The sequence below is a fragment of the Pseudorasbora parva genome, chromosome 21 (genome assembly GCF_024679245.1).
Source record: "Pseudorasbora parva isolate DD20220531a chromosome 21, ASM2467924v1, whole genome shotgun sequence".
Taxonomy (NCBI): domain Eukaryota; kingdom Metazoa; phylum Chordata; class Actinopteri; order Cypriniformes; family Gobionidae; genus Pseudorasbora; species Pseudorasbora parva.
The window spans coordinates 35895855-35918581 of NC_090192.1; the positions used below are offsets into that span (position 1 = coordinate 35895855).

The 22727-nt window shown below is 37.1% G+C and overlaps 1 protein-coding gene across 11 annotated transcripts in view; it reads right to left on the bottom strand.

Moving 5' to 3' along the window:
* The window catches only part of jakmip3 (Janus kinase and microtubule interacting protein 3), a 41404-nt gene extending 18677 nt beyond the window's left edge, over nt 1–22727 (bottom strand). For 6 of the 11 annotated variants that reach the window (XM_067429967.1, XM_067429970.1, XM_067429966.1 and 3 more), the window contains exons 1-5: nt 22232–22538; nt 18615–18853; nt 9962–10204; nt 9348–9590; nt 1028–1228 (exon numbers count right to left, since the gene is read on the bottom strand). In XM_067429967.1, coding sequence (XP_067286068.1) covers nt 1028–1228; nt 9348–9590; nt 9962–10204; nt 18615–18749 — 822 coding nt within the window. In that variant the 5' untranslated portion in view covers nt 18750–18853; nt 22232–22538. The other 5 variants (XM_067429974.1, XM_067429971.1, XM_067429973.1 and 2 more) reach the window with 2 other exon arrangements.

Below are 22727 nucleotides of genomic sequence, written 5' to 3' on the forward strand. Positions count from 1 at the left end.
TACAGGTGAAGTTTAGGGTCTGTAAGATTTTCTGTTTAGGGTCCAATTAGGGTCCTCAGTACAAGTCGTTTACTAGCACGCATTTTTCTAGGATATTGGCTTTTTATTAGTACTTAAAATTCACTTTTTAATGCCTTATTCTGCATGATGATAATATTCTACATCCCTTAATCTCAATACCTAAATTTAACTATTAACTACCTTACTAACTATTAATAAACAGTAATTAGGAGTTTATTAAGGGAAAAGTCGTAGTTAATAGGTAAGAGTGAGTATTGGACTATAATCTATTATCTATTATATAATCTATTATATTTTTGAAAGAAGTCTCTGACCAACTCTGCATTTATTTGATAGAAATACAGTAAATACAGTAACATTGCATATTACTTCAATATAAAATAACTGCTGTCTATTTTAATATATTGTAAAATGTAATTTATTCATGTGATCAAAGCTGAATTTTCAGCATCATTACTCCAGTCTTTAGTGCCACATGAACCTTCAGAAATCACTCTTAGGATCATTTGATGATCATTATTAAATGTTTAAAACAGTTGTGCAGATCTTTTTTTTTTTACTTTAGATCCATTTCATGTATCTAGGATGAATAAAATAAATCTCTTTCCAAAAAGAGAAATGTACAATATATTTAACAACTTTTATAAGGCAATGAACTATATGATCTCATAAAAAGAAAAAACTTTTATATAAAGTAAATTGAAGATGTCATTTTAAGTGTATTGTATAATATTCAAACATACTGATTCAAAAGTAATTTGTAGTAAACTAGGAATTTGGCTTTTAAACATGACTTTTTTTTCTTTCTTTTTTTTTAAAGACCTTACTTCTAGTTTTTAAAGAAGCATGTTAGGTCTATCTTAAAAATGTATGTTATCACTCACAATCAGTTTATCTATGGAGAATATGAATGGGATATTTATATCTGGGTTGAGGAAAACTGAACCACAGTAAAAGCAGAAGTGCAGCAAGCGGTGAGGTTTAGTAATGAAGGAGATGTGCTTACAGGGTTAGCTGTGTTCTCTGCTGCGTCTCCTGCAGTGGGTGAGAAAGGGCCCTCTCGTCTGGGGCTGGAGTCTCGCAGCAGGGCCAGCTGAGTGTCTACAGCCTGTTTCTGCTGCTGTAGTTTCCACGTGTGGCCCGCCTGAGCGCTGAGCTCTCTCTCCAGCCCACAGACAGCACGCTCCTTTAGTTTAATCTCATCCATCTACAGGACAGAACACAGCACAGTCACACTATGCATATGCGCACACGCCGGCCTTATGTAGGACACAGTTGTAAGTATACATAAAACATGACCGACAGTCAGCAGGAGGAAGCGTACAGCTAATACGTCCAGGACAGGAAATGGTACAACCCGTACAGTGTATGTGCCACGCCACTTAATATTCAGCGATTTTATTGATTTGACTGCACTGACACTATTGGATGGAACTAAACTGAGCTGGATGACGACAGTTTTCTCCAGAGCTGCTTTGTAGCTGAATTAAATTAATTCCACAATTTACCTATTTATCTATAATTTATCTATCTGTCCGTCCATCTGTCCGTTGCCCATCCATCCATTCATCCGTCCATCCATCCATCGTATCGTATTTCTCAAAATCCATAAAGCACTCACAGACCTCACCAGCTCAAAATAATCTTTACGCTCTAATTATGCACCGATTCAAACACCGAATACCATTATACATCTTAGATGTACAGTTTCTAAAAACTGCATGGAAATGGTAATTAGCTGATTATCTTTGACTTTTCAGAAAGTTTGAACTTGAATGACTTTTTACTCCAGAAAATTTTTAACAGGATTATTTTTGAAAGTCAACTGTACAGAAACATGAGTTAAAGTCTTGGTTACAAAAATAATCTATTGAATATTTCCACAGTTATTGCCCAGGAAAAAAGTCACAGACACTGAACAGACTGAACTCTTATGACAACCAATAGCATGGCATGTTGACACACTATGGGGAAAGTTGTCACAATGTAAACCAGGCATTAAGCAGCCTATTATCTGGACATACAAATGCTTGGGTTTAGTAAGATTTTTTAAATACTTTAATTCAGCAAGGATACATTAAAACTGATCACCAATGACACGAATGTCACCAAAGATTTCAATGTCAAATAAATGCTTTTATTTGGATATTCATCAAAGAATCCCAATGAAAGAATCATGGTTTTCACACAAAAAATGTCGTAGCAAAATGAGTAGCAAATAATCATATTAGAATAATTTCCAAAGGATCATGTGACACTGAAGACTGGAGTAATGATGCAACCCCCCCCCCCCCCCCCCAAAAAAAACAGCTTTGATCACAGGAATAAATTACATTTTAAAATATATAATAATAATAATAATAATAATAATAATAATAATAATAATAATAATAATAATAATAAAGAGTAATTTTAAATTGTACAAATATTTCATAATTGTACTGTTTTTTTTACTGTATTTCAGCCTTGGTGGATATTTCCTTTTCACCCCATTTTTTTTATGTTCTTTTTAGATTTAAGCAGTACAACAAAGATGAAGCAAAACAATCCATGAAACAGTAAAAACAACTCCATATGACCACTATCCCCCAGTCTCACCTAAACATTCCTATACACATCTCAGTAGTGTGCTTAGCTAACCTACTGAAGAAGTGACAACTATTCAGTGAATGAAAGTGCAGTGTATCTCTCTTTTTATCTCTTTCTATCTTGGTGTGAGAATGACTCATTCTCGGTTTGTCAGGCACGCCCAACGTAGGCGTTACCACAGTGATCAGTATATCTTGTAGGAACTCTCAGTGTGTGTCTATGTTTATCTGCGTTATATAAAGCACTACATGGTGTGGAGGTAAAGATTAGCTCGCGTTCTCTTATACGGCATCCCTGCAACTAGAGGAAACGACTTATTGAGCATAAATGCACATTCTATAACACATTAGCATTTTACATTTTCATGAGCTTCATGAATACACTGATTATGATGTATGCCATTACACACGCTGCACTGTTTCCTTGGTAATTCATGTGCATGATAACTTAATTTAATCGAAGAACATCAGCCTTGGACATTTAGTATCCGGGCTCCAGGCCAGACCGCAGGGCTCTAGACCCATGAGGGATGCCGGTGCACTGAATAACATGGAGGTGAGCACAGTGAGCCCTGCTCCTCCGTGGAAATGTCCTAGTTTATTAAAACAGCTTTCTTATAGGACCGTGCTTTGAATGTCAAGCAAACCAAGTTTCTGATGAGCATGGATTTGCACATAAATATTACACATCATGGCTACTGCTCATTGGTCAACTGTGTAACAGTGCCCACCCCTTTTTCAGATGCGCTGGTTACATAGATTTTCCCCCATAGGGAATTTTTTTTAAAAAGTCTTCATGAAAGAGTAAAGCCACAGACCAGCTCAAGCCAATCAGCTACGAGGTTAATCACAACACTACAAACTTTGATTTGAAGCAAAGTTTTTAAAAATCTGACAAAATGACAAAGGTACAAGACCCAAAAATGAAAATTCTGTCAATATTCACTTACCATCATGTCGATCGACACCCATAAGACCTCCGTTCATCTTCGGAACACAAATGAAGATATTTTTGTTGAAATCCGATGGCTCAGAAAGGCCTTCATTGACACCAATGTCATTTCCTCCCTCAAGACCCATAACGGCACTAAAGACGTCGTCACAAAGCCCATCTCACTACAGTGACTCTACAATAATGTTATGAAGCGATGAGAATAGCTTTAGTGTGCAAAAAAACAACAACAACTAAATAATGACTTTTATAGTGATGGGCTGATTTCAAAACAAGGTTTCAAACGGTTATGAATCAGCGTATTGATGCATGATTCGGAGCGCGTGTCAAACGCCTGAAATCATGTAACTGAGGCGATCTGAATCATGAATCGATTCACAGAATCAAAACGGTTTGAAACTTTGTTTTGAAATCGGCCCATCACTATATCAGTCTTTTTTTTTTGCGCACAACAATTCTCATCGCTTCATAAAATTATTGTAGAACCACTGTAGTGAGATGGGCTTTGTAACGACGTCTTTAATGCCTTTTATGAGTTTAATCCCAACAACATGGGTGATGTCCTTCAAAATTATTTTCCCTTTGCTGCTTTAACTGGCTGGTTTGGCAACTGTGCTGATGTCACCACTGTAGCTGACCAATCAGAAAAGGTCTTGTGTGATGCATTCCGCCATTCCATTCTTTTAATCCCGGCTCATTATTCAAACTTTCCACAAGCAATAGATCAGGTTGATCCAAACTCCCTGAAATGGCCGAGGCACGGCTATCTCTGCAGAAAAGGCGGGACAGCTGTAATCCACCTTCCCTCGTGAGCGTTTGAGCCTGTGTCTAATTGACATCTCAACGCCTCAGACGACTGAGTCTCGCTTTCATGTATCAGACGGCGTCTCGTTCTCTGAAACTAATCCTGTTACACCCCTTATCCACGAACTCAATGTTATTTACCCAGCCTTTATGCAAAACCCATTCACACTAACACATGCTTAATAACTTACAGTCTGTCTGCACGCAGAGGCTTGACACATTATAAAGAGCACCTAATTCCACGTTTCTATATCCGTTGGTATTAAACATATATTCCTATGACTTATTAAAAGCGATGTGTGCCATGTTCTGCTTAATATTACAACTTAATATGCAGAAGTATTGTTTACATTCCATCTGATCATGCTAGTCACAGAAATTACACATTTAACATCAAATTCATGAACAACACACGCACAGCATAAAATATGAATAGTGATCTAAGGCGGCTGGAACTACTGAACACAACATTTTATAGATATTCAATGACAGGATACTTTTTATTTATTTTTAAGTAACAAGTTTTTGTGGTTAACAGTATCGCTATTTGGCTGCAAAGGTATTCAAGATGTTTTTAATATGTTGCTATGAGGTTGCTAGGGTGTTCCGAGTGGTTACTAGGTTGTTGCTTACTGACAAAAGTCAAGAAAGGCTATAGGGTATATGTTATATAATTATAATACTAAAAAAAGTAATAAAAAAAAATCAAAGTTACAAAAAAATAATAAATTTGTATAACATAATAAATACATTTAAAATATATAAATATACATGCATGCTTACAAACACATATGCATGCATACAAACATACATAAACTTTAAAGACTCTACATTAAATAGGTTTTAAAGGGGGAAACCAAGAAACTTCTCTATCTGTAAAATGCATGAAATGTCCTGGCATCTTCTGGAGAGTAAGCACCATTTAAAACAAAAATCCACAACTCAATGCCAACATTCCCCTGTGAATTGCATCAGTTGGCCTCTTAACAATTTTAGTAATCACGTTCTTCACTTCTCACACCACTTGTCTAAGACTCAGACTGTGTACCAACAACGCTTATCCCTTTATTTAATTTAACTGAGATCCGAACATCTCTTTTATTTAAAAATCACACACAAGCACATCCTCCTATCGGATCATTACTATAGATGTTTTAACTGGCTGGTTTGGCATCCTGTCAACTGGGGCTGATGTCATCACTGTAGCTGACCAATTAGGAAATGGCTTGTGTAAATCATCTTTTCACTATTTCAATCTTTTAATATACTGGCTCATTATTCCAACATTCTCTTTTTCTACCCTTTATTTATACATATTTGCTACTATGAGGTCGCAAGGGTAGCATATGGGTGGTTGCTAGGTGGACACTGGGGTCTGTAACACAAACAGTGCTTGCCTCAGCAAGAATCTCTAATGATGGGCTGGCTTTGTTGTTTTGGTTGGGTGATCTGTCCCGTGCACAAAGGACAGTCGTGGACTTGTATCAGCAAATAGGTGCGCGAGCACACACACACACACACACACACACACACACACACACACACACACACACACACACACACACACACACACACACACACACACACACACACACACAGAGTGTTCACCTTGGCATGCCCTGCCACTCTGCTTGCTAAATGCTATTACATCTGTAGCTGGGCCGAAGATCCAAAGATCAATACCTCCTCAACACACAACAACAACACAGGCCTCTATAAATCGCATGTAAACCTCCTGCCTTCACAACACACATCAGCCACATTTATTCAATAGCTCTCCAAAGAGTTAAAAGAATGGATTAAGATCAGGGACAGGCAGAGACTTATGGATATGAAATTTTATAGGAGTGAGCAGTGCACCAGCATCTAATATCACGGTATAAGTAATTTAATAATCCTGGTATTATGCACAAAAGCTTTATAAAAAGAAATGAAAGGTCTATGTAAATGCAACACGTTTTGGAGGAAAGCATTTATTTTATAATGTGCTTATATCTCAGCATATAATTCAACATGAATTCTACTTGAATATCGGTACTACTTAATTTAATTTGCTTGTTTTCTTGAAAACTAAAAGATCAGATTATTCATAACAAAAGAATAATAAATGTGGCATCAGTGCAAAAACAGCTTCATGTTATGTATCCTAACACTTGACAGACAAACATACTGTTTGTGATATTACAAACGTGGGAGATATTAAATATCAAGGCTTCTCAGAAGAGAGAGAAGCTTCCTGTTTCTTTCCATCACTCTGTTCATCAACACATATCATTCAGAGACCTGAATCAAACCCGTTTTCCACAATATATCTTATATTCAGTGAGTCCTGAAGCGATATAGTGTAGAACGCTCAACCACATGAGAGAGATCGATACCGTCAGGCACTGACTGCAGAGATATTTTCATACTCAAGGAAAAAACGGATGGCAAAAAGCCCAGAACAAGAGAGAACGGAAGACAGCAGCTTCACTTTAAAGACACACACTGCCATTTTGAGACACACACACACACACACACACACACACACACACACACACACACACACACACACACACACACACACACACACACACACACACACACACACACACACACACACACACACACGGCTAAATATAAAATGTGACCCATTGATATAGAACCTTGAAGCTTTAATAGGAGATCAAAGTCTTCAATAAGCTCCGCCTTTAAAAGATTACCGAAGAATACTACATTAGCAACTGTTGCCGTCCTCCATATCAGACAAGCTTTTACTCCCTTCTAATGCAAGTCTATGAAAATCTTGTTTTGAATGGAATTTTACTAAACATTTTTTCACAATAACGCAAAATACATGGCAAGGAATTATACAGTTTCAAATTCTACATTTGTATAGTAAAAACACCTACATTTGCTCCAAGGTAAATAAATGTTTTCTTGATTCTGATTTGCGGTGCCCGCTGTATATTTAACTATTTATTTAAAGATAAAATGCATAGCAATGCCAGAATGCATTCCAGCCCATATAAAATTAATATCCAAACATTTTTAACACTTAAAGGGGGGGTGAAACACTCAGTTTCAGTCAGTGTCATGTCAATCTTGAGTACCTATAGAGTAGCATTGCATCCTGCATATCTCCGAAAAGTCTTTATTTTTTTTATAATTATATAAGAAAGATGCGCTGTTCCGAGTCTTTCCGAAAAAAGCCGAGCGGGTGGGGGCGCGTCGTGTGAGCGGAGCTAAATAATGACGTGTGCAGCAGCGCGCTGCAGTGAGGAAAGTGAGTCGCTCTGTGAGGAAAGTGATTCGCTCTGTGAGGAAAGTGATTCGCTCAGTGAGGAAAGTGATTCGCCCGCCGCGTGAGGAAAGTGATTCGCTCTGTGAGGAAAGTGATTCGCTCAGTGAGGAAAGTGATTCGCCCGCCACGTGAGGAAAGTGAGTCGCTCTGTGAGGAAAGTGATTCGCTCTGTGAGGAAAGTGATTCGCTCAGTGAGGAAAGTGATTCGCCCGCCGCGTGAGGAAAGTGAGTCGCTCTGTGAGGAAAGTGATTCGCTCAGTGAGGAAAGTGATTCGCCCGCCGCGTGAGGAAAGTGAGTCGCTCTGTGAGGAAAGTGATTCGCTCAGTGAGGAAAGTGATTCGCCCGCCGCGTGAGGAAAGTGAGTCGCTCTGTGAGGAAAGTGATTCGCTCAGTGAGGAAAGTGAGTCGCTCTGTGAGGAAAGTGATTCGCTCAGTGAGGAAAGTGATTCGCTCAGTGAGGAAAGTGATTCGCCCGCCGCGTGAGGAAAGTGAGTCGCTCTGTGAGGAAAGTGATTCGCTCAGTGAGGAAAGTGATTCGCCTGCCGCGTGAGGAAAGTGAGTCGCTCTGTGAAGAAAGTGATTCGCCCGTCGCGTGAGGAAAGTGCTAATACAGATCGACCGCCGGCCTATCAGTGGGTAAGTCAGTAGCTACTGGTTATATCACCTGTTTAGCATCCTACAAGCCAGCGCTTTGATGGGCGTAGCCTGTTGCTTTCGCTCTCTCCCTCGCTCTCTCTCACGCGCTTCCGGTAGAATTGTCCGTAAGGCCCATACAAGGAAATTCCGCCCCCATTAACGTCAATGGGGACGCATGATCTCAAAAAACTTGCCGAAACTTATGACTAACCGGAAGTAGTATTTTTGACAAAGAAATACTCCCATCAAACGTCCACCTTAACTTTTAAAACTTTGTCTATGTTTAGGATGGGAATCCAAGTCTTTAACAGTGTAAAAAGATCAGTATGCATGAAACAGCATTTCACCCCCCCTTTAATGATCACATTTCACTTAAATTCATGCATTACATCAAAACTCTCTATGAATTGGTTTATAAAGCTCATCTAAGGCCCTGTCCACAGACTCCACACAAAGCCTGAGTTTTCCCAATACAATCTTTTTTTTTCTTCCTAATTTCAAGAAATATCTGCGTACACGTGATCACGTAATCCGACTCAAAATGATGTAGTACACTGTAAAAAATCCAACTCACAAAAATTTAGCCTAATGATTATGTTTTAGTTAACTGGACAATTAAATGCAAAAAAGTTAGCTTAACTAGTGAAAAGAAGTTGGTTCAACAAACAGCAGCAGTAACAAATGGGGGCAAGGCTGATTTAAATTTGAATGAAACTTAATTTTCACAGAAGTGTGTTGCAATCAATAATAAATAAATGCAACTAAATAATTTCTTGCTTTAAATTAAACGACTGACTAATAAGATTGATTCCAGTTACAAACACACAGAAAAGTTCCCATCATGGCAACACCCATGAGGTTTTCCCTTGTGAAGCCCTGCCAGTTAACAAAAGGTTTTAATTGAAGCACATAAATTGCACAGACCATCCCCATGGAGAAACCCGGAGAAAGTGGATTTCTTATCTCTCATAAGTCCACAGGAAATATAAGAGGTAGGTCAGTCATTTACAGACAGATTAATACATTGATTAATAGTGCATGCATTGGAACTGTATTACGCACCAGCCTGCGGATGTCTCTTTCACACTCTCTCTTGATGCGGTTGATTTCCTCCTGGTGGAGATGGTAGACGCTGCGGATCTCGGCGGCTTTGATCTTGTCGGCTTGCACGGCCATGCTTAATGCCTCCTCCATTTGCCTTTTCACCGCCTTCAGCTCGGAGATCTCCTGCTGCATTCGCATGCGCTCCACTTCAAAACTCCTCCTGGACTCCTCTCGTACCTCCGCCATCAGTGCAGACTTCACCTGCAGCGGCACAGAAACCACATGGGATTTACATTCAACATCAACATTTTCACCCATAGAGATTTTTTTTTAAACCAGATTCTTTAATATTGGGTTTACTGATAATGGAACCATTTGGTGGGACTTTAAAAACCAAACAATGGCACAAACAAGCCTTTAGCTTAACAATTAGACCAAATGAAAGATGAAAATAAAATTACAACCATCAAGATAGCAATTTTGAATATATATAATTCCCTAAATATTATTATTGTTGTTGCTATTATTATTATTATTATTATTAATATATTCATTAGGTGTTAACAGACACTGCAGCCAGTTGAGGAACTTTAAGTAAATGTAAACCTCTGAATATGTAAAATATTCCATACCTTTTCGGTTGATCCATCTCTGAGGGCACCGACAAGCGCCTGGAGTCTCTGAATCTCTCCGTCTTTGATCTTAATGACCCGTACCAGCTCGGACTCGTGCTGCCGTAAGAGCGTTTCCCGAACGCTGTGCATCTCCCGAAGTTTCTCCTCGTGTAGTTTGGCTTTTAACTCCGTCACCACCACCGTGGATTTGTGCTGCTCGTGACGGACCTCCTGAGACTTCTCCCTTTCCAGCTTACTGACCTAAGAAAGAGGATGTGACCAATTAAATATTCTATCATACAAATCATGTTCAATAAAATCAAATCAATAAATTGCATGATGCTATCTCAGGCCAGATGCATAAAACAAATAAATAATCAAAGTAATATATATTTGGATGGATGGATGGATGGATGGATGGATGGATGGATGGATGGATGGATGGATGGATGGATGGATGGATGGATGGATGGATGGATGGATGGATGGATGGAAATATTCAATGCTATTTATAAAGCTGAAAGGATATCTTATCTTTGGAAAGCAACATAACTGAATTGTAGTATAATGTAATGAACATTCATGCAAAGCAACGCTGCACTACAGCTGTGGGCAATGCCCCATGATTCAGTGCAGCGGAGAATATATTGAGCGTGCCCTGAGAGTCAGTGTGTCAGGACGTGACCCCACCACAACAGGGTCACATCAGGACACCCTCTCTGTTTCGACGCAATCGGACACATGCTGCCACAGGCAAGCAATGAACCACAACGCTGTTAACATAAAGAGATCGCATCCTGAAACTCAGTCACAAAACTGACAGACAACACTGGAAGAAAGGACAGTTAACTAGAGATTAGCATAGACAGACCTAATTACACATACCCTAGTTACATTATTCTGACCACTTCGATCACATTTAATCCACAAGCCGCATGCCTTGCGGTATCATTCATGTCTGTGTGGGACGACTTGAATACTTAGACCAAACCCTTCCCTAACCCAATATGCAACAATAATAGAGATGCTTGCCTTAGCAAACACCACTGAATAAAATCAGGTTAGGAACGTCTTAAATGTTGACAGAAGAGTAAAAGTCTCTGCTCTGCACCCTGTCTGCTGATTTTTATAGGTCTAACTCCAATCGCTGGCAGTCAGATGAAGACAGTAATTTATATATGGCTGACACCACACCAATCTAGATTAAAACTGGGTCAGACGGTCACTGGACGGCTTTGCATGTTTTCATAGAGGAATAAAACCGCTGAGGAGAAATAATTTTGGGCCTACAGGGAGCTTGCATTTTAATGCTGCTTAAGAGACGTGTGGAGAGGTTTAGAGTCCAGCGAGAGTCAGCAGTGCTGATATCCCATTAGCCTCTGCTGAAGACCCAGCCATCCGTGACGTTAAATAAATGTCCAGGGTTCAATATCCGTCCAGAGCCCTATTGACGGCATTCGTGGCGACAACACAATGTTGATTACCACAGAAAATCATTTAGACTCTGTTTGATCGGTCATTTTCAAAATATATCTTCTTATAACTATATCTGACTTACAAAGTGTGTATTTTAAAGAATTGGATAATTTTAAGAATTGGTTAAGAAGAGTCAAATTTGACTTTTTTCCCCCTTTTTATTATATATTCCTTTTTATATAATAATATAATTGTATTTTATTTCACAAGTAAATCAAAGGTTGTAATGCTAGTGAAAATTCTTTTATACCATAAAAAAATATTTTCTTATTTTAAACATTCAAAAATAACATCACTGAGATGGAATTTTCTTGGAATTTTTTTATTACATTTTAAAAACTAGTTTTACCAACGTTAACAAAAGGGACTAAAATATTATAATGATAACAAAAGGGACTAAAATACTTAAAACAAAAGGGACTAAAATACTTTGTGCATGTTAGAGCTTGCTAATGCTTAAGCTGGGGGAAAAACGAACTAACTAGATGATTGTCTTCTTCAAGCTACATTTGTCCGTTTATTTGAGCTTGAACGGACACATACACACAAAATTACATCAAAAAACACTTCTCGGCAGGGATCCTCATATTTATTTATCTCTCGGTTTGATGCATCTTGTTAAGTGAACAGTTGAGAAAGAAACAGGATGTGTGTCATTATATTCGGTCTTAAAGTGACAACAGACATATTATAATATTATAATATAATATTTTATACAGCTTTAACAAAGATGAACCTATATTTAAATTCTACAGTGAACAAATAGGCTTGTATTATATTTATAATTAGGCAGCTTGTAGGATGTGCTCCTTTGAGAACCAGCACAAAAAAGTTATTCGCACCCCTGTATATAAAAATAATATAACAATTATTGAGCCCAGAACAGTCTTTTCATTAAAGTAATCTTATAGTATAAGATAAAGTGCACAGATTGCACTCTTATAAAAACAGGATCCACAAATGTCTGTAGATCGGTGACGGGGTTGCAGTAGGTTGGAAAAGTCTTATGCCATTCTTTGATGGCGTGGGAAAACATCAAAAACCTCCAAATATCAGTCTTCCTTTCCCTGGCAGACTTGATCTTGACATTTTGATCTGACACAATGGTCAGGAAAAACGATTGCAACCATAAAAACATAACAGGCAAGAAATAGGATTCAAACTAGAAAAAAAAAAAAAAAAAAAATTAATGGAAAAAGAGTCCAAAATGTCATCTCCTAAATTCACATAAAGATGTAGGCATACTCTATAATGCAGTCCTTCCCCTGTCCACAAATAGCATTTATCAAAACTAAGCAGTAAAAGCAGCCTGTTCAGTATTGACATCAGTCCATGAGCTAATTAACATATGACTGCCCACATTTGCATAGCAACTAATATTATTTGCATATACTCGTCAAAAGTTCAGTAGTAAAAACAGCTTGTTTAATTCTAAAGGTCAGGAAAACAAACATATACTTTGACGACTAGTGGACAAAAAAGGCATAATATTATAGAATAAAATATCTTTCTCGCTCATAATAACATTCCATGACTCAAACTCCCCATTAAAAATGCTATTCAAAACAATCGGGGACTATACAGCTGGAGAAATGCAGTGTGAGACACCAGCACCATCTCTTTCCATCATACATGATGAGTATTGTTCATTCAGGCCTAACAACAGTAGAGACAGCTCCTATGTCCCCTCTTACTGTCAGTCTAAAGAAGCCCATCACAATAGCTGCATTGATGCGCGCAGTCTGACAGCACATCTATGATTCGTATCTGACAGTCTCACACAGTGGTGTGCTCTCACTGCGCTCACCAAGAGAACATATTCATTTACACAGGAGTGTAATGTCTGAAAACCTGCCTGCACGCTCACAGTTCATTTCTGAATGATGCTAAGAGACCGTTTTGGGCTTTAAGCAGTGTGGCGTTTATATAAGGGCACTTAAATTGAACCACATCTTACAGCATCTTAAGGGATTGTCAGCGTTAACTAAAACCTAGACTAATATATTATAATATATATATATATTTAAATTTAATATTGTGCATTAATGTATTAAGTTAGTTTTTATTTATTTAAATTTAGTTGTTGGGCTAGATTTTTTTCGTTAAATTTATTTTCCAAAGCACCATTCCTAATTTTGCTTAGAAATGTCATCTAATATGTATATATTTTCATTTAATTTAAGCTTTTTTTGTCATGAAAAATCACATTTGTGATATAATGTCAAAATTGTGTGTTCTCTTCTAAAGCTGATTTCTTTGCTTTTGATTCATGTAATTCTCTGAAATGTGCAATCTACTAGATTCAATTATTTAGGGCGAATGTGAACCAATTAAGTACTCCAAAATGATTTTTGCTGAAACTGAAATTCCTAGTATGCTTTGCTTGGGACTTTAAATGTTAAATGTTACTGCAATTAAATGTTATCTTGTGTTTTTAAGCAAGATGAGCAAAGGTGGAGACTTGATAGTGTTTAGAAGTGTTTAATGTTCAATTATTGGAACAATTTTAAATTGCACTGGGTTAACATTGTGGAGAAGACTGATAATTTGCTTGGGCTGTGAACTGATACATTTCATGCTTAGTATTTGACATGCAAATGTGTGCTATAGCTAATACTTTGGAAGCTAGCTAGTACAGTTTTATAATTTAGTCATATAATTTAGTCAATTTAATTAATCCTGTAAGGGAACCATATTAAAATAATCTACTACTAAAAGCAACACTGTAACCTTTGGCACTCTAGTGATTAATACACAAAACTGCATGTGCCTTGAAGAAGAATATTTTAGCCGGAGCTACTTCTCTCTGTTGTCTATGACGAGTCACGCAGGGACTGTACCCAAACCGGACAAAATAATCAGAATATAAACCCTTATTATATGTGTACCCCATATGAGCTAAGACAAAAACACATTTGGAAAATGGATTCATTATGTACTCAGTATATAAATGTAGTACATTTTAAGCACAAGAAGTTATATAGGCCTAGTGCAGCTTTAACTGGGATACTTAAAAAATAAGTGACTTCATTCTATGATTTTGAAATTACATTAACAAATTATGTTTGTTTAAATTAATTGATGTACATGGAACCGATGTACAAATTAAATAATGTAAATCCAACAAACTTTTTTTCAGTGAATAACAGCGAATGAGGACAATGTTTTAAAGTTTCATAAGACACAAAAGCGCCACAAAATGAGTCTGCAAATGTTGGACTATATTCCAAAATGTTGAATTTTATTGTGAGAAAATACCATAATTTAAAGTGTCATTCATGAAAAAACTTCCCTTCCAGTGAGTTGATGACTCAATGGTGAGAATCAATTAACCTGATTGCCAAAAAAAAAAAAAAAAAAAAAAAATGAATGATTCATTCATCAATCAGGGGTGCGTTTTCCCGAAACGATAGTTGCTTACTAAGTTAGCAACTTTGTTGGTTGCAATGCAATTTCCCATTGCCAACCAACTAAGTTGCTAACAGTTTTGGGAAACGCACCCCTGATTGATGAATGAATCATTCACATGAGGGTTTATGAATCAGGTTTGATTCACTGAAAATATCTAAATCAAAAGAATCTGTTCACAAATCGGGCATGAATATCTTTAGTTCCCATTTATTGTAATTCCATGGAAAGTGCCCAAACAAAACAACATTAAAACCTCTCATTCTGTGCAGAAACAAGAAAGCAGTTGGTACAACATGAAGATGAGTGAATAATAGCATTTTCCTTTAAGGGTGAACTCTCTTTCAAATCATTTCCTTAACCACGGACCTTTCTCTCCAGGGTCTCTGATAGTCTAACATGATTCTCAGAGACATCAGTCATTCACAGGCAGGACAGGACACAAGATTCGCTTTTGGCTATTTGATATATAGGAACCTGTTTGTGTTTATTTCCCAGCAGGCCTTGACACTGAAACACTGAACACTCTTTGTTTATATCAAATTATAATAAATCAGTTCCCCCTCTCTTTCTCTCTCTATCCTCAATACTGATGCCCTAAATCATTCCTGAACGTCGCATTTCATGTTCCTGCAATCAGAAAAGCAATTTTACAGAAAACAAGGTATAGCAGTGAGTTTGACTTTCGGGCACCGGCAGTAATTGGCCTGTTAGAGTGTTTTCCCAGTCCTGCAGGACAAGGGTCAGAATATTAAAATAAAACACTCCCATTGCTGAAGGACGTCGTGAACAGGGAAAACACATTATTCCAGAGCATTTACACTTTTCTTTTAAATAAAAGATTGTACTGTATCAGCAAGGAGAGTCAGGTGAGAGGTTTAGGAGTACACACACACACAGTCAGATAATTGAACCTCATTACTATATTCACTATACATTGCCTGACAGCACTTATTAAATTTAGCCTGACATTTTCTTAATGGTACCATTACTATAACTATGGCTGACATTATGATGATTAATTGAGTATTAATAATCCCTTATGACTGCTTTGCATGATTCAGATAATGAAAGGGTCAACCAGAAGGGTTGTACACTAATATACTCTGTGATCTTTAAATGTACAGTATAAAGAAACCTTTCTGAGCATTAATGTTCGTTGGTGGTGATCTGTACTTTCTGGTGTGCTTTTTGCAGAACCTCGCTGTCATTTATTTTCACCCTGAGATGTGTGTATTGATCTTGGAGAGCCACTGCAGTATGCGCACAGACACACAATGAGCAGACACACACACACACGGCGAGTATGACCGCAATTATATCACATCTATATCTCCATCCATCCATCCATCCATCCATCCATCCATCCATCCATCCTATATGAAATACTATTATAATTTAACATTTTTATTAAAATTTTAAATTGTAATTTATTCCTGTGCTCAAAGCTGAATTTTCAGCATCATTACTCCAGTCTTCGGTGTCACATGATCCTTCAGAAATCATTCTAATATGAAGATTTGCTGCTCAAGAAACAAGTCTCATTGTATTTTTTTAGTATTCACTGATGAACAAAGTTTAAAAGAAAAGTTTTCGCAAAGAAAATTTCATTTGTCATTGATTTGTCAAATGTCATTGACTTTACTGTCATTTTTGATAAATTTAACGCATAATTGCTTGATAAAAGTATTAATTTAAGAAAAGAAAAAAAGATTCATAACATAAAATGCAAAACTATAAATCTGATTCATTAGACTCAATTATGAATGGATTACTCACATTCAATGTCAATTTAAATCAAACGGTACATAAAGCTGTAAAATACTTTTTTTTTAAATGTAGATTGATAAATAAAAATATATACATATAATCTTAGCATTACATTAAATAAATATTCAATTTATATGGCCATAATCAACTTTTTGGTTTTACATAATATCAAACTTGGTTCTAAAGTATGACCTAACAAATCTACATGCGTTTCACACACACATTTGATTATCATGTTGACATCTGCAATAATCCTGTATAGAGTCAGCAAACTTCAATTATGAAACATAAGTAGCCCTTGCTTGCACTAATGTCAGAAATGTTTTACCTGAAAAAAATTTAGATTGCATTATACGGCAAACCTAAGATCTAAAGTCTAAGATACAAAAGCCTACAACAAAGTACCTTTTTTTCTCGTTTCTTTTATTTTTATTTTTACAATCCCTGAAATTTGAAACCCAAATGGTTTTACAATGTACTGTTAAACACATTATAAGTTACTTGTGTCTTTTCCATGCGACTCCAATTCTTCAGAGATTATTTATGAGCAAGTGTACATCACAGTGTTAACCTAATAAATTAGTTTTTCATCTCTGAGAACTAAAGTCCTGCAGTTCAATGTCACTCACAACTGAGGCATTAGTGAGTTGTTCGACTCTGCAACCTCGATCGAATCAAATGAAGTGTTCTTCATATTGACAGTGAACAGAGGTTCACACCCATCGGTCAATCATCAGGACATGATATGGATAATTTAGATACTCTTATGATCAACAAGATACTAGTGTACTGGACTAAGCTAAACCATTAACTCCTGACCAGCTGTCAGTCACAAGCTAGCCTGACATTGAACCGGCTTTGACAGAATGCCTATATTTTTTACACCCTCATTTAACACTGTACCCCGGTCCTAATGAACCCATAAATGCTAACACCACATGAGTGATGGATCAACTCAGCTACTAAATAAGCCCAATCCATAAAACATAAAAGGTGACATCGCCATTAAATGACAGGCCATCACAATCATTTGGTACTCTTGAAATTGAGGGACTGAATTTCTTGAGTGGTTCTCACATGGAATATCCCAGAGCCCATGTTGTTCAAAATTTTTGATCTGGATCAGTGATCTAGTTTGGGAAATCCCATGTTTTGCAATCCAGTTAATCCATCTTACTTTTGTCACCCTGGTCCAAATACACATTTTTTCAAATCTGAATGCTCAATGGAGCCCCTAAAGAGACATGGCGATGGAAAAAATAAGAGATGAGAAGGGGGAAAAAACACTTCTGGCTGGGTTTTCTCTTAAGATTGTGCTAATGTAGATTACAGTGATTAAAAACACTTTAAATTAAATATACTTTTGTTTGATCTTTACAGATGTTTGAGGGTTATTTTTTTTGCGCCAAGTTATCTTTTAAGATAACCAAGTTAAACTAATAAAGAGCAAAAATAGTTTACATTACATTAATTTTAAAAACGTTTATAACATTTTTGTTCCTGGAATCCGCTCTTCTGCTGGGATCAGTATAAGCCTTATTTTTTTGCATCCTACTAAAAGATTTTGAACAGCACAAACTGATAATTTGATCCAGTTTACAACCAAGATTGGATTTTGTGATCTGATTTCAGAATCTTTTTTTTTTTTGAACAACACATTTTTAATATTTGATTCAGTCCGACAGCCAAAATCAGATTAGATTACATTCCATTACATTGTGACATTATAATGCCTTTTCTGCCACTTTTAATGAATCAAATGCTTCCTTGCAATGACTCTACCCACCCATATAATACAGAACAAGAATTAAAAGGCAATTGTACTAGTTACATAAATGGTTGATGTGACAACAAAAGACAGAAAGAGATTTTTCAAATATGCGGAAGGAAATGAGGTCAGTATTAAACGCACTGCAGCAGATGAGAAGCCATTTTCTAAAATACAAACCAAATAATACATCTGAAATGGAGTCAAGACACTTGCACGCTTTCCACAACAAACTGTAAGTAATCTAACCTTGGTTTTCTCCTGCTGCAGTTCAATTTGGATTTCTGTGAGTTTGGCCCTCAGCTCCTCATTGGCTGCCTGCAGTGCTGCCATGGCGTCAGGCCGCTCCCCTTTGCCCCGCCCACTGGGGGCCTTCTTGGACATATTGGGCTGTACTCCACAGGCCACGCCCCTTTCAGGGATGACCTGAGCTTGTGAAAGGTCAAGATGCGCTTCCGTTTGTTCCTCAGCTACATCTTTCCACCCACCTGCAGTCCACAAGGAAACAAATATTCGGTCAGCGAGACCTTGAATAATCAAGGTATTATGGTTTGATTGTTCCACTTAAAGAAAATCAGCTTGAAATACTAACAAAAAGCCCATGAAATGGTTTAACGAATGCAAAGTTGCAATTAATATTGGTTTGTTATGGGACATATCTTCCTAGAAAAGAAAGGCTACATCCGAAATCGCATACTCTCTTGAGTTGGTCCTTATTTACTTCACAACCACTAAAAATGTACGTTCTCTCTAGTAAAAATGTAATCCACTTACTATGTTCAACATCTTGTTGTTATCATATGACCTAGCAACAGACATTCACAAAACCTCTCCTGTGGCCTTATGGGATAGTAAAGTGTCCATCGCATGAACACTTCAGAATCTCATCAGTAGTATTAGGACATCTGTGTACATTTTTTGCCAACCCTTTTATAAGTACTGTGAATTCTGACATTTTTTTTGTCACATTGTTTTTCGTCTACTATATAGTAGGGAAGTTTGAGATTTCAGATGCAGCCAAAGATTTTTTTTTTTTTTGGTATAATACCAGATGGAATAACCGCTAACAGAAATAAACTAAAAGCCACAACACATTTCATTGCATGAGGTCTTCAGGTTTAAAATTGACAGAAGGCAACCTTCATGATGACTTTCATTCAAATACAAGAAAACAATGAAATATGACTATCTTTCCATTTGTATATCTTTCTGTAATGTTATTGTATATCAAAAAAGACCCCCTTACACTTTAGGCGCACGTTTCTGAAAAAAACCCAAAACGATTTCTGTCTTTGTAATCTTTCCTCAGAATGCCAGGTTGCTCTGCCCCTGCAGATGATTCATGCATTCATTAATGGTGCTCAAACAGGTCATAATTTCTTAACATAACTCTCACATATCAGTCAAATTGAACGGTAATTGTGTCCATTTAACAGAGAGCATTTTTCTTTTTCACATCCTGACCCACCAAGGTTTCACAAATGATAAATGTTTCTAAGCATATGTAACCATGGCAATGATCACTGTGACTTTACAAAAATGCTGATTATCTCTGTCTTCCTTTAATTCATCATTGGTTAATTAATAATTATAAACATCAGATAATGCACAGATTGGAATTGATTATTGAGTATTTAACTCTTTATCAGCAAAGATGTCAGTATGAGCACCTGGCTTTTTTTATGATGAGACCTGACTCCATTTTTATCAATAAATGATCTCAATTCACATCTCGAGTGACAGAAATTAGATTAAGTAAAGAGAATATGGAGTCTCCTGCTTTTCTCAATGTTTCACACTGCGCTGAGATGTGCCATTAAGTCTGAAATCAAAATTCAGAGATCTCAATGTACACTCAAACATTTCTAATCAGACTAAACCAAATGATCGGAGCTCTGTCTGCATTCATTTTACTCTATACTCTTACTGAAACTTATGTCTCAATGGGTCAAACTGCTGGAAACATTGATAAGCTTTTTGGTGTCTGTGAAAGTAGTATCCAGCCGTCAATTACTAATGACTTTTCAGTATTCCCCCTTTAAGTTTGATCAACTTTCACAATTGCAAAACGGCAATTACATATATGAGGACTTAATGAATTTATTGGCTTTGAAAGCACTCCGTTTATTACATTTTTCATGAAGATGCAATTTGAGATGCACTTTGCAAACATCTCCACAAAAGTTCCAACAGTGCTCTTGGGTTGCCTTGATGTTGCTAAAAATGCTAAAAAACTATTATATCTTAACATAAAAAAGAGTTTGATAGATAAGCCTCCTGTGTTGTGTTCAGTAACGTTGTGTCCAAATTGTGATTACATTAAGCATAATTAAGCTCACTATATAGTGGTATTAGTATGAGCAAAGTTTTATAGTTATATCCATCAATACAGTACTTGCCAAAGTATGATATAGACTGAAAGAAAGTATGTACTGAAGACATACTAAAGCAATCCCACTTAAGAAGTGATGAAAGTCATCCTTCTGCTGTGCCCAGCTGCACAGAATACATTATGTGTATTATTGGGTAAGATAATGCACTTTTCATATATACAGCAGCTGTACCGACAGGACTGAGGTCCAGCTCAATTACTGTCCGTCTCAGACGGATCCCTATACAACAAGCCGTTTCCTGAAAACAGCTCAACCATGGTCTAATGATAATTCAACTAAAGATCACAACATGTTCATATATGAGCACAACATGATGGCAAATACATAATGACACACTTAATTTGAGTGAACTGTTCCTTTAAAGTTGTAAAATGTGAAATTACATGAGGCATCTAATCTGAGTGAATTACAGTGACTCAGCAGACTTGATGAAATATGCTGCTCTTAAATAGGAATTATTTTGGTATATATATATACACACACACACACACTCCTGACCAATAGGGCAAAAGCATAATCATAGATTAAGCAATCATATTTATCAACATAAATGTCAATTGAAAGAAAAAAAGGAACACACACACACATATATATATATACATACATATATATATATATATATATATATATATATATATATATATATATATATATATATATATATATATATATATATACACACATACATATATACACATACATATATATACATACATATATATACATACATATATATACATACATATACATACACATACATACATACATACATACATACATACATACATACATACATACATACATACATACATACATACATACATACATACATACATACATACATATATATATATATATAAATAAAATAATTTGCATCCTTTCCAATCACAACAAAGATATATATGTGCATCAACATCATGCAGCCTGTTTGTAGTCATCTAATGAAAATCTTATTATTTGCAATGCAACCAATGCTTTGAAAATAAATTAGTCAGTGCATTCATAATTGTTTTTTGCCTTTTGTCAAAAACTTCCAAGCACTCTCTCTAACCCTCCACATCTAAAGTCAACGAGTTCATTCCCTTAGGTTGACGATTGCACGCTCCAAAAAAAGCAGCACATTTCGTCATCGGTTGCTTGCATCATAAATACAACCTATGCAACCTGTGCTGTGTTTTTCTGCCAGGCATTAGAAGAATCAAGCCTCTGTGCGTCGCAGATGGCCCTCTGAGAACCTTTCAATAAATGCCCCAGTGGGCAGACGACAGCCTGTGGACGTTATTCCATCCTGCGCAAGCGAGGCTGTGACTGCTACAAGCACCATTTGATCAACAGCTCCCCTTTTGCACCGGCACATTGATAGCTCTGACAAACATCCCAGCAGGCCCATATCAGGATCGTTATCCGGTAATCACACAGGTCCTCCTGCTTGAATCGAAAAAGGGAATTCAATGCATAAAGATTGAGACTAACCTTAAGTGCATGATTTGAGTTAGGATGTTGGTTTAGTCTGCAGGGTTTATCCAGGGAGCTCCATCATTCCGTGCGATTCGCAGCACATGCTCTGAAACGACAAGGGAGGCATGTTGTCAAGCTCTGAATTCCATGCAGAAGATGCTTGAATCCTCAGCAGAGCCGTACGCTTGCAGCCTGCGCAGACAGCTGGATCCTCAGCAGCCGGTAGTGATGGATCACCAGGAGGGAACAACAGACGAAAAAAAGGGGGAGCTATTGCATGTTGGAGGACAGACTATGAAGCAAGAGAGATTTGATTCCTTGCACTTACCATAAACACTCTCTCACCATCCCTGATGGAGAGAGAGGACTGACGCTGGTAGGGAGGAGGGTGGCAGAGGAGTGGAGAGAGACACACACACACATATGCGCAGGCGTGTGCACATGCATACACACTAGGATCTGGCAGTTCTGTGGGATGTGTGAAGCCTGGCTTCTATCCTTTCCTAGGTCG